The following is a 12,718-nucleotide window of genomic DNA, read 5'->3' on the forward strand; positions in this document are numbered from 1 at the left end:
CCTAGTCACTTCGAGAGACGCCAATCATTTTATCAATTTCCGTGGAAAATCGCTCGGTCTTCCAGTGTCTGAGCCAAACAAGATCGACCCGCAACGCGCAATCAGACCATCCTCCGCATTGACCGATAAACCCAGCACTCGATCTTTCTTTTAAATCGTCTCAGCTCCTGAGTAAGGTGCAGCACCTATAGTTCTTGAATGAGCGGAATATCATAGGGTGGAAGGACTTTGGAGTCATCAAATATGGACGCTTTTGCGGTCAGCGAGAATATCCTGCCAGAACAGGAGAAGCCAGATGTCAACCGCAATCAGAGCACCAATACGGAGGAATCGAATAAGTTTCAGCGGGCTATAGCTTCATGGCGAGGTACGGATCATGCGAGAGGACCTTTTCAGTGACCGTACTGACGCATCTCAAATAATATAGGTATCGATCTAACTAATACTATACCGAAACTTGACGCTACTGCCTCCGAGATTGTCGCAAACCAGCGAGATGCTCTCGTACAAAGGAAGGATCTTGCCCAAAAAACGAAAGACTTCAGGAAGCTTGATGATGCTTCGAAATTGACAGAATACAAGGGACTTTTGAAAGGTAAAATCTCGCAGAAGTTTGCTTCAACAAACATCGCTAACAACGATATAGCGTACCAAACGTTCATTGATCTTTTGACCACCCATGGCAAAACATCCTCGTCAGCATTTTTACAACTATACTCCCCGCTTTCCGAAGCTCCCGATCCATATCCCCTCCTCGAAGCATCCGTCGATTCGTTAGTGGTATCTGAAGACACCGTCCCGAAACTCACCGCGGAAAAGGAGCATTTACAAAAATCTGTGGCCAAATTGACAAGTCAACTTGAAACTACCGAGAAACGTTTAGAAGAAGAAAGCGAAGCTCGAAAGAAACTAGAAGATTCCCAGGAATCAAGGATCAAAGAAATTGAATCGTCTTGGGAAGCAGTACTATCGGAGAAGAGCAACAATTGGGAGGCTAAGGAGAAAACATTAGAGGAGAAGATTGAGAATCAGGAACGATTGGTCAAGGAACTGAAGGCTTCCCTGGAGGTGTCACAGCGACTAGATAGAGATGAGGATGTCGATTCGGCTCGCAACACCGCGACAGCAGCCGAGCTTGAGATTGTCGTCTCGGATCTGGAAAAGACTAGTTTGAGATTGGCCGAGGTTGAGGCACGTAATGAGCAGATGCGGTTAGAACTAGCTCAAGCTGCGTCTCATTCTCAAGCCGAACAAAGGCCTATTGAAGATGATCCATCATATCTTCGATTGCAATCCGAAAACTCGGCTTTGATTAGGAAACTCGATGCAGCAAGGTTCGACCGCGACACCGAAAAGCACGACTGGGAGAGCAAGGTCCGTCAATTTGAGCGAATTAATGCCAAGCTCAGCGTGGAGAAGGATGAGTTCCGATCAAAACTCGACAAATATGCCGACTACGAGGATATCAAACGGGAGCTCGAGGTCATCAAGGTAGGATGCATTCAGACTATTTCACAGAGTCAAAATGACTGACACCAGTATAGTCTATCGAATTTTCTACTGGCGATGATGATGAGTCTGGCAATATTCCAGAAGAACTCATTAGCACGAATGGCACTGCTAAATCTAAAGACAATTCGCTGGAACAGTTACTGATGGCTCGCAATAAGAAACTCGGCAATGAACTCACAGTACTTAGGGTCTCTCATCGTGATCTTCAGAGTCAGATCGAGACGTTACAAGAAGAATCATCCACAACAAAAGCCGAGCTAGAGAAATCTCAGCAGCTATGTGCAACACTTGAAAATGACCTCTTGCGCATGCAAAAGAGCACAAATGTTCTACCTTCTGCTGCAATGTCTGTTGCAGGCACCTACACATCTCGTTTCCCTTCATCTCGACGGGGAGGCGCCACATCTCCCACGTCGTCAATCATCTCCGGTTTTGATCAAGTCGCCGCTTCTGCAAATACAATGGATGCTATTCGTGCTGGTGAAGCAGTTGGTGGCGGCTCTGGTATTTTGCCAATGATCCAAGCTCAGCGAGATAGATTTAAGCAAAAGAATGCTCAATTGGAGGAAGAACTATCCAAAACTTACGCAACCGTGAAATCTCTCCGATCAGAAGTTGCTTCTCTTCAAAAAGATAACCTGAATCTGTACGAAAAGACTCGATATGTTTCAACATATAGTCGCAACCAAGGAGGTGGCGCATCCACATCAGCATCTTCCTACGGCAATCGACCCAGCGCAGCCTCAGTATACGCATCCGACGAAACTCCATCGGGCGTCTCACTTGACAAATACCAATCCGCGTATGAAGCGCAAATATCACCATTTGCAGCATTTAGAGGTCGCGAGGCTACAAGGGCGTACAAACGCATGTCTCTCCCCGAACGATTAGTGTTCTCCATCACACGAGTGGTCCTAGCAAATCGAACAAGTCGAAATATCTTCGCGGCATACTGTTTTGCGTTGCATGTGTTTCTTTTTGTTATGCTGTACTCTATGAGCGCCGTTGAGATTGAGAAACACCATATTGACAATCTTGCTAATGGCGCCGCGGCTGTGGCTGCTGGTGCTGGTGCTGGCGGCGGCGGCGGTGGTGGTAGTGCTGCTGCTGGCAAATTACATGGAGATGATTGGCAACAAGAGGGATTTAGCACCTGATACGATTAGTTAAAACCTCATGTCCAGCTATGTTCATTGTGTGTATATGTATATATATCTATAATGTTTCTTTGTCATTCGGGGTCTACGGAGGCGTTTTGATTGAGTGACATCTCAAGATTTGGGTTCTGATTTCTGTCCCTGGTATATTCTAGCTATTTTCTGAATGTTAGTAATCCATTTCCTGAGCACAAGCATATTCTTTCCTAGACAGATTGATAAATCTACCACCCAGCCAGCATCTGATCATTGATCCTTTGAACCTTCGAAGTCCTGGCGATCTGCAACAAGTTAAGAGATTGATATTAATCCTTGCTTCACATATCTAGATTATGTATCATTCTTCCTTTGGGTTGGTGGCTCACTATCTTAGCTACGTGTACTTGAAGGACTTATGTTTAGAATAGAGCAAAATAGCAAACACTACACAAGGAGGGAAATCATTTAATAGAAAAAAGACAGTTGATTTACTGTACAGATATAGATAACAAAGGAAAATGGAAACAGGCGATATAAGAGGCAAAAAAGTTATGCGCTATAACACTACTACTGTCACAGAGCCCATGTTCGTCTATTGGTCAGGGTAAAAGATGAGGATTAAATCGCAAGCTCTACAAGAGAGGGGTTGATTTGCTTTTCTTTTCCTTTTTTATCAAAAAGGTCGGTTATTTTTGTTTAAGCCAGGTTACGGCTCATATCGTTGGTGATGCGCTGGTAGTCGAGAAGACCCTCAATAGAACCATAGGCACTGATGGCAAGTTCCTTGTCCCAGAGCTTCGCGTTGGCAAAGTCCATGACGTCCTTGGCAGTGATGCGGCCGATGGTAGCCTCAATGTCTTCGGCGCTCAAACGGCGGCCAGTTGTGATGATTTGGCGACCAATGTCCTCGGCGACGGCGGTGGTGCCATCGAGAGACAAGAGGATGGAAGCCTTCAATTGAGCCTTGGCGCGCTCAACCTCAGCCTCGGTGACGTTGATTGAGAGACGGGACCATTCGCGGAGAGTGAAGTGGACGAGGTCATCGAGGTTAGTAAGGTTCTCGCTGACAAGGTAGATACCCCAGAGACTATAAGAACGCGTTAGTATCGATCAACTCAAAAGGCTCACAATTGGGCTTACCCAGTGTCACTGTAGCTGGTGGAGAAGCTCATGAAGCTGTTGGCAAGGTTGTTGTGAGAGATGACGTTGCTGAGCTTGCTGCCAAGGAAAGAAGCATTGCCCATGGTACGGTCCCAGTTGCCCTACGATAGTTAGTATTGGCTCATGAAAGAAAGAAGGGCCAAAAAAACATACAATAATAGCCTGGGCAAGGAGAGCAGTAAAGTAGTGGTCATCGTTCCAGCTGACACCCTCAACTGCAAGAGCAATATGAGCAGTGGGGATAGTGTCGTCACGAATACGAACCTCGGAACCAATGAACTCAGGCTTGCGCTTCTGCTCAGCGGCAAGGGCAGCAGCGGCAGAAGAAGGGGGAGCGGATGGCAGGCTACCGAAGTGTTGCTCAGCAAGTTTGACAAGGGCGTCATGCTCGATACCACCGGCACCGACAAGGACGGTCTTTTCGGCCAAGTAGTTGGTCTTGATGTAGTTGACGAGGTCGTCACGCTGGATGCTCTGGATGTTTTCCTTGGGTCCGAGAATGGTACGACCAAGAGCCTGGCCCTGGAAGGCAGTGGCGTGGAGGTGGTCGAAGACAACTTCCTCGCTAGAGAGAAGTCAGTGCAGTTCAATTACAACTGTGTTGATTGATAATACCTAATCTTCTCAACTTCCTCGGCTTCCCGGAGAATGACATCACGCTCACGCTCGATAGCAGAAGTCTCGAGCTTGGAGTTCTGGAGAATGTCGGCAAGGATATCGACAGCCTTGGGGACATCTGCGTTGAAAGACTTGGCGTAGTAGACGGTGTTTTCCCTCTGCACGGCAATTAGCATGACTCAACGGCAGCATCGGATATTCGTACCGATGTGTAAGCGTTCAAGTGACCACCCATGTTCTCAATTTCAAGCTCTAGCTGTCCCTGGGTTCTCTTGTTGGTGCCCTTGAAGGCCAAATGCTCAAGGAAGTGAGCAGTTCCATTGGTCTTATCGGTTTCAGCACGAGATCCGGCATCGACGTAAACACCGACGGTGCTAGTGGCAGCGTAGGGGTTGTGTTCGGTAGCGATGGTAAGGCCATTAGACAACTATTTGAGCGCGACGGTCAGTTCATAATCAATTTCCAATGGCAGAAGGCAAATTGACAACACATACAGTGGTCGACTGTGTCCGTGATGGCAGACCAACTGGTGTAGCAAAACCGCGCTTCACGGGCTGGACGGCCTTCAAGGCAGCGCGGGAGCGCAAAGCCTGGTTGAACTGCTGAGCTAGCCGTCGGGAAGCCATGAGTACTGTTGGCTGATATGTATGTGAGGGGGAGAGAGACAATTGGAGTGGGAAGGACGCCGGGCGAGGATGGTCGTTGAGGTTTGGAGGTCGACTTGGAATGAAATCGGGAAGTCAAATTGTTCGCCAGCTCGGCCGACCAATCACATGACCCTTTTTGCCAACCCGCTCCGGGCCTTCCCTACGCTCCTCACCTAGCATTCTACGTAGTACTACTCCGTCAGCTGTTGAATTATTCCGGCTTGCAATCATCAAACATTCGCTTTATTGAATATATCATTTCTATTTCGACTATGTGTTTACAGAAAGCTATCTTTATGCTCATAGCGGATCGACCCATGCAGTCTATTCTGCTATACCCGTGGTTAAGTTACTAATACTAACCACTCAATACGTTACTAATCTAAGCATACAACGAGCTCGCAAACCTCTTGATATTCTCAATCATCGAGATATCATCCACAAAGCCCAACTGCCTAGCACGTGCATTATCAAATAACGGCGACCAACTCTGCACAATCCTGTCCACATCCGCATCATACTTCTCCTCGACCAAAGCCCTCTTCTCCGGCCCACCAATCTGCTCCAATGCATCCAGCATCTCCTGCACAGTAACCAGCAGACCAGGCAAATTGACAGAACGCGAATCCCCAAACGCTTCCTTTGGAACATCGCGAGCATGCAATATATTCTTAATAATGGTGTATGGCGAACAGATCCAAACAGGTGTGTCCTTTGCGACGGGCAAGATGGCTTTCTTCCCATGGAACGGCTCTCGGATAATGTCACTCACAAAACTGCTCGCAGCTTGCGTTGGCTTTCCCGCTCGAACAGTGACGGTGGGTAAACGGACTGCCCGACCATCCAAAAACCCTCGACGGGAGTAATCATTCAACAGAATCTCAATCATGAGTTTCTGCGATCCGTACGACGACAACGGCACGGGAGGCAGATTGTTTTCGCTAATCACAAACCCGGCCTTGGTAGGACCGTAGACGGCAAGCGAAGATGTGAAAATGACCTTGACTCCCGGCATGGTATCCTTGAGACGATCGAGGATGTACCGGTTTGAGTCGAGATTGACTTTGATGCCCAAATCAAAGTTTGCTTCGGAGCCGCTGGACATGATGCCATGGAGCAGGAAGACGGATTCGTAAGGAGTGGAAGGGTTGATTAGCTCGTCGACGACCTTGGGGGAGGTCAAGTCTGCGGCTACGGTTTTGAGGCGAGAGGCATGCTCGGATGCTGATGCGGGTACTGGTGGTTCTTGCACATCGGCGATAATGACTGTGGTATCTGAGGAGGAGGTGCGTAGTAATTCTGCTGCGAGTTCTTGACCGACGTAGCCGCCAGCACCGGTGATGAGTATAGAAGGCATGTTGCGTGACTTGTAGTGGTACGTAGTACTCTAACTTTGACTCGGGCAGTAACAGTAAAGTAATAAGGACAAATCTACTCTTCTTCGACTTTATTGATAGAATACAAAGACCATATAATGCAGTTTCAGCATCCGTGGGGGTATCCCTCTCCTTATGTATTTTCTCAATCAACCTGCTTCGCGGGGTCTCCGCATCGCCGGTTTTCCGAGACGTAGCAACAATACGTACCATAAATCAACTACGTACACGTTCAATACTATGAGGTGTCGTGCTCGTCTTGTATGTGAATTACATGATACGTAAATAAATCATGATTTCTGAGTGGGGGAGAATATGCCAGAAACTGTAAAGTTGTATGCACGTCACGGAGCAAAGCCCGACTTTTTGTAGAGGGAGTATTTGGGAGAGTCGGAGAAAGACCGAGTTGGGTGATACCGTCTGATTACCTTCTACTTTTGATATATGTCTACGATAGTTGAATGACTCTAGGTGTAATGATATAAGTATTGTTTGCTTTTCTTTTCTGTTTAGGGCATAGATACCTACCTAGGTATTGTGTGGAGGGAGTCTAGATCAGGACCGGCCTCGGAGGTACCCAGGTAAACTGAATTTGAATTCTTTCATCTTGAATTGTCAATATTTATATACATGCTAACCTAATTCTCAATATAAACGTGAAAACAATAGAATTTTATGGACATCTAGTGCCCATTAACCTGCTCATCCAACCCATTAAAGATCTCATCAAAGTTATCCAACGTCTCCTTAGTCGTATCAAATCCATAAATCAACTTCTGCACATCAGCATCAGCCCACTTATCCGGCACTTTTCCATTGCCCTGCTTCAAAGCCGCAAATTGCTTATCTCTCTCCTCCTTGTCAGCACCATCACCCAAATGGAGTGTTCGACCGGACGCTGCGGCCATTTCTACGAGGGCATAGGCACGATCTTTACGAATCTTTTCATAGACTCGGAGGGCTTTGTTGATGGTCTCAGGTTTGGTGTCTGGTAGTCGTGACAAGGAGGCGGCGATGGCGGCTGCGTCTTCAATAGCTTGAGCAGCTCCCTGCGCAAGATGTGGTAGAGTAGGATGGCAAGCATCTCCCACCAGAGCAACGGTCTTGTATACCCACGTTGGAAGGGGGGAATGAACACGAAGTTTCCATTCACACACTTCTCCCTCGGGAACAAGGTTGAGCATACGCTGAATCATGGGGCAGAAATCCTCAAAGACGCCCAACATAGCCGATTTCGACCCGCGAGTTGTGTATGTCGCTGACGGGGCAGCTGCAAAGTTCGTATCTGGTTGAGTTGTGGAGAGGTTGTATATATTCTTGTTATCAACTGCATAAGCAATAATATGCCTCTTTGCGCCAATCCAGCGAACGACGGTATCACTATCAAGTAGCGCCAGAAGTTCGGGATCGTCCTTGATCTGATCGCGATGAATCATGATTCTGTACGCGGCCTGATTTGTGTCGATGATCTGCGCATCAACGTTCAATAATTTGAGCATCTCCACACGGATATTGCTCTTGATTCCGTCCGCAGCCAGCAAGATATCAGCCTCGACTTTGTAAGGCTCAGACGAGCCATCACGAGGCTCAGCCACAACAACGGGGTTGGGACCGAAGGATTCAATGGCTTTGATGCTGGTGTTGAAGTGGAATGTGATTGCGCTTTGCTTCAAGCAGCCTTGGTACATGGAGTTGGCGAGCGAGAAGCGATGGCCGACCATGTGAGGGTATCCGTATGTTTTTTCGACGTATTCTAGTTCTACATGGCCGAGTTCTTCGTTTGTTGATCCTTCTGTTCGGACGTCAGCACTTTAACCACACTTTCTTGATGATGTAATGGAAACGGAGACCCACGTCTGATGCTGGTATCCTGGATATTCGTCGCTTCCTTGGCGATGGGTTCCCATACACCGAGTCTGTCCAAGATTCGAGCCATATTGGGAGCAAGCTGGATACCGGCGCCGACAAAGCCCAGATCAGCAGCATATTCGTAGACGTCGATCTTTTTGAATCCTTCTTTGGCGAGAGCTAGAGCAGATGCGAGGCCGCCCATGCCTATGATCGAATAATGGTTAGAAATTGACTTCAACTAAGACTAGAGCGGGTAGGACATACCGGCACCGACAATGATTATTCTCAAGTCCTTGATTGAATCTGCCATTTTGTCTGTTTCTTCAAGAATAAAGATAGCGAAGTATGTGATATGCCTCGGGTCGTTGTCCGCAAACGCAATGAACAGGACCTCCTACTATTGACTGTGAGATAACAAAATAATGAAACAGAGAAAGAAAGTAATTTGAAAACAGATGATAATAATATACTAGAATAAATCTGAGGTTCAGGCGACACAATACTTAATATACTCCTCCCGGCACCTGGGGACCGGATAAGCATTCATCAACCCAAAGCTTATATAACGACCACACGCTTGTCTAGGTACACAGAAGCAGAACATACGGTTTGTGCTTAGGTAACTAGAGAAATAATTCAGAGCAATTAAAATATTCGCCTTGTGACCAATCGAATGCTCTCAGACACGCAGGAGGACGAGAAGAGGTTGATAAATTCTTTTCCGGCTTGGCATCAAGGTCCATTTATTCCCCCTCCCCGCATTTTGACCTCGAGAGCGTGCGTGCAAGCGGTTCGGTAGAGGATGGATGAAGGGATTTGCCGCGGTCAAAATGTTCTCCGTTGTGCGGCGAGATTGATTGTGGGGATACGTAAGTCTAAGTTCATCATTATAGGTAGCTCAAGCACAGATCTCGATGGTACGTAGTCGTGCTACAGGCAGCGGATTGCTGGGTAACAGAGGGAGGCTGGCCTCTGATTGGTGATGGGCAGATGCTTTTTCTTAACATCGGATCATCGGAGATTGAGATACATACTTCACTGGCAAGCAAAGATGGACGCTGAATTGAAATCTCTAGTGAGCATGTACACTGTCTACCCAATACCAACCATCTTTCAGACACAAGAACGAGTCGGATTCAAAAGCGTAGTAGCATCCATTCAAAATACCAAAGAGATAACGCAACAAAAAAATATCGTAGAATACACTCAACGCCGAGAAAAATGTCACTTGAAAACCAACAAGATTGAGAAAAGATTTGCGTCACTTTTTTACTTTGCAACTTCCATGGAACGCATGTATTGACCTGCCACGATACAGTGGTCACGCTCGAAAGGTTCTATAAACGAGGTTAGTAAACAGGCTGCTTGTGCATAATGCAAGTTGAATGTTTGATAATAGCTTACCAAGTGTGAGTTCTATCAGGATAAAGTTAGCATAAGTTTCTTCATTTCAATGCGGCTCAGAAGGAATGACTTACGTTCTTTAGGCTTGATCTTCTCGGCTCTGAGACGCTCAACCTCGTGTGCAAAGACAACCTCTGGCTTGGCTGTGCTGTCGATACAGCTGGCCTTGATACTGATCAAAACACCACCTTCGTTCTTGAGGAACATGTGTGCATTGAGACCGACGATACGGGCCTGATCGGGTTGGGCAACGTCGGCGAAGATGACGTCGACCATGGGGACGAGAAGTCTGTATTTCATGGGGTGCTTTGAATGGTCAGTATGGATCAAAATGTGATGTTGATAGATGAACTTACGCGAGCATCCTCGACAATGGGGATGACGTTTGTGCGTTTTCTGTCAAAGAGTTAATGTTTGTTTCTCCCAAGGAGTAGTAGAGGAAAACCCTACGTTGCCATGCCGATCAAGTCACGACCCGAACGGTGAGAGAATTCAACAGCGTAAACGGTTCCAGTAGGACCGACAATGTCTGCAACGTGAGAGACACTGGTACCAGAGGCTACAACATGTCAGTAACTAGCGTCAAGCGCAGGGACACGATAAACCATACCAGCACCCAAGTACAAAACCTTTGATCCAGGCTGAATGAAGATCTTATCCAAACCACCGAGCACACCAGCAGCAAGCTTGGAACTGCAATCGAAAACAATGTCAGAAGATATGAATCCGTCACAAAGACCATGATAAGAAGACTAACCGGAAAGGATTCCAAACACGGTATTCAGTCTTGACAGCAGGAGCATCACCCTCAGCAGGGGCCTCGACGGCAATTCGCTTCTCACCATAGACCGAATCTCCAGGAGTCAAGTTCTTGGTGACCAGCATGTCTTCCTTGCCACGAGCGACGAAGATACCGGCATGACGATGGGGTTCGACAATGGCTTTCTGACCACCCCGGGCACCTCCACGGGGAGCACCGCCACGACCACCACGACCTCCTTTACCACATATTAGCATTTTGATAGTATTTCGATTGAATTCGGTTATTGCCAACCTCTGGGGGCACCACGTCCACCGCGAGGGCCGCCTCGGCCTCTAGGAGCACCACCTATAGCAAACATTGATTAGAAACGAGACCTTCTAACTTCATCGACTTGAACAGTATCAGCGCATACCACGACCACCACCACGACCACCACGATCACCGCCTCCGAAGCCACCACGGCCTCCAAAGCCACCGCGTCCACCTCGAGGGGGACCTCCTCGTCCACGGGGTGTGAATGCCATCTCGACGATTATGGAATCTGCTGAAAATTGATAATAGGAAGAAAAACAGAGATTGACTGCGCAACAATCAGAGCAGTCGACTAGCCCAGCAGTACTGAATCAATTAAAATAAGTTCGACTAGAAGATATATCCAGTCGTAGAAGTGAGTAATGAGCCGCGCGCCGTACGTTGCTGACGAGCAGTTGCTAGATGTTATCGACGAGAGCGATTTGTCGGTCGAAGCTTTTTTTTTTCTTTCTCGAATTGCGGACCTTGAGAACGCTATATCATAAAAGGGATAGCGTCACTTGCCATCCAAATTTGTGGATGCTTATCGGCACGTGATGTTATCAGTGATAGCGAGGTCACGGGATCTTATCGAGCCCTACTGTACAATATAACTAACTAACTATTGGTCAGTTACAGCCAATGACAGCTCTCATTTGTTTCGTACAACGAGTTTTTTATCTACTTCTATAATGTCCGGTTTTGAATAACACTGTCATATTCATGATCCTAGAGAAATTATATTAAGAACGCCTAAGAAAGTTGTAACAATTTGGCCCGTTTCAGGTACATGTACCTAACGCATCACCTTGAACGATCACCGGCCGACATATAATAATAGATGGAATGAAATAATAATCAAATCACATAATAAATTTAAGCATAGATGAAATATTGTGCCGAGTATTGAACCTGGAAAGCAGCCGGTTGACCAGCGCAAGTAGCCGGTGCAGATCCTCCAGCAGTATTGACTCGGTACACAGCAGAGTAACCATCGGTCGTTCCAGGAACAGTAGAAAGATACAACCAGGGAACAGCACCATAGCCCACATTGAACTGACCCAGCACCGACTCCGCAGGGGCAGCGGTCGCGTTTTGTTTAGCTGTAAGCGCAATACCGTACTGCTTCTGTGGTGTGGTGTTGAGGTTGAAGGCTGGTTTGGTAGCAGTCTCAAAGTAGTGGTGTCCCAACAAGTCCAGGTTTGCGGGTGCCAGGGGAGTTAGGATGCCAGGTGCAGGAAGGGAGAAGTTGAGGATAATGTCGGTGATCAGGTTGAGCAGGTCTGGGAAGTTGGCGGCGATGCAGGAGGCGTCGTAGAGGTTTGCGACGGCGCCGGCTTGAGCTGGGATGGTATCTGCAGTGGAGTCGGCGCAAGTGTAGTTCTATGTAAGTTAGTACCAGGCTTTCATATAAATACCAATGGTAGTTGTTAGCTTACCTGAGTACCCCGACCAACAGCGACATATTTCAATGTACCCGTTGCAGCAGGCAACTTCGACGAAGGCAAGGCCACCTTGGATATCTCACAGGTAGACGTAGCTCCCTTTGGGAATTGTCCGATATGAGCGCTGACCCTGGCGTAGAACTCTCCCAGACTCGAGTCAAAGTTATAGACCTCATTGAAGACGTTGCTGGTAGGAGCAGCCACCGCAACGGTGGCCAGAGAGGCAAGGATGAGTCCGCTGAAATGCATTTTGATAGTGTTAAGTTCAGAGATGCCTTGGTCGGTGAGGTCGAGGCTAAGGATTCGCTGATTATAAGGAAGCTCGAATAGGAAATTTGCCGGGTTTAGGGTTTGTTGTCTTTTGTCTTTTGGTGGTAATTTCAGCTGGGAATAGAAGCCGAAAATGGTCGAAGTGAAGGCAATAGATGGAGAGCACCAGGCTCTTTGTAAGGAATCACGGGATAAATGTAAAACAAAGGACCGAAAAGAATAAAGAGTATAGATGAAAATATGC

At 47.3% G+C, this 12,718-nt stretch overlaps 6 protein-coding genes across 6 annotated transcripts; 1 reads left to right on the top strand and 5 right to left on the bottom strand.

The window, feature by feature from the left end:
* Positions 1–243: 243 nt before the first annotated feature.
* Positions 244–2,669, top strand: EYB26_002731 (uncharacterized protein; the record flags this gene model as incomplete). Its single annotated transcript, XM_054262036.1, has 4 exons — positions 244–367; positions 428–595; positions 647–1,491; positions 1,545–2,669. The coding sequence occupies 4 exons, from the start codon at positions 244–246 to the stop codon at positions 2,667–2,669; spliced, it is 2,262 nt and encodes a 753-aa protein (XP_054118011.1).
* Positions 2,670–3,344: 675 nt separating this feature from the next.
* On the bottom strand, positions 3,345–5,053 carry EYB26_002732 (uncharacterized protein; the record flags this gene model as incomplete). The annotated part of the gene is made up of 6 exons (XM_054262037.1): positions 3,345–3,735; positions 3,789–3,910; positions 3,963–4,374; positions 4,425–4,585; positions 4,633–4,854; positions 4,922–5,053. 6 exons carry the CDS (start codon positions 5,051–5,053, stop codon positions 3,345–3,347), a joined length of 1,440 nt encoding a protein of 479 aa, XP_054118012.1.
* A 403-nt stretch (positions 5,054–5,456) lies between these two features.
* On the bottom strand, positions 5,457–6,431 carry EYB26_002733 (uncharacterized protein; the record flags this gene model as incomplete). The annotated part of the gene is made up of 1 exon (XM_054262038.1): positions 5,457–6,431. The coding sequence occupies one exon, from the start codon at positions 6,429–6,431 to the stop codon at positions 5,457–5,459; it is 975 nt and encodes a 324-aa protein (XP_054118013.1).
* Positions 6,432–7,133: 702 nt separating this feature from the next.
* EYB26_002734 (uncharacterized protein) lies at positions 7,134–8,611 on the bottom strand (the record flags this gene model as incomplete). Its single annotated transcript, XM_054262039.1, has 3 exons — positions 7,134–8,242; positions 8,305–8,505; positions 8,566–8,611. The coding sequence occupies 3 exons, from the start codon at positions 8,609–8,611 to the stop codon at positions 7,134–7,136; spliced, it is 1,356 nt and encodes a 451-aa protein (XP_054118014.1).
* Positions 8,612–9,570: 959 nt separating this feature from the next.
* On the bottom strand, positions 9,571–10,992 carry EYB26_002735 (uncharacterized protein; the record flags this gene model as incomplete). The annotated part of the gene is made up of 9 exons (XM_054262040.1): positions 9,571–9,638; positions 9,706–9,717; positions 9,780–10,011; positions 10,062–10,101; positions 10,156–10,264; positions 10,316–10,398; positions 10,463–10,703; positions 10,760–10,813; positions 10,881–10,992. The coding sequence occupies 9 exons, from the start codon at positions 10,990–10,992 to the stop codon at positions 9,571–9,573; spliced, it is 951 nt and encodes a 316-aa protein (XP_054118015.1).
* Positions 10,993–11,635: 643 nt separating this feature from the next.
* EYB26_002736 (uncharacterized protein) lies at positions 11,636–12,453 on the bottom strand (the record flags this gene model as incomplete). Its single annotated transcript, XM_054262041.1, has 2 exons — positions 11,636–12,142; positions 12,199–12,453. The coding sequence occupies 2 exons, from the start codon at positions 12,451–12,453 to the stop codon at positions 11,636–11,638; spliced, it is 762 nt and encodes a 253-aa protein (XP_054118016.1).
* Between the last annotated feature and the right edge of the window lie 265 nt (positions 12,454–12,718).

This window comes from Talaromyces marneffei, chromosome 2 (genome assembly GCF_009556855.1).
Source record: "Talaromyces marneffei chromosome 2, complete sequence".
Taxonomy (NCBI): domain Eukaryota; kingdom Fungi; phylum Ascomycota; class Eurotiomycetes; order Eurotiales; family Trichocomaceae; genus Talaromyces; species Talaromyces marneffei.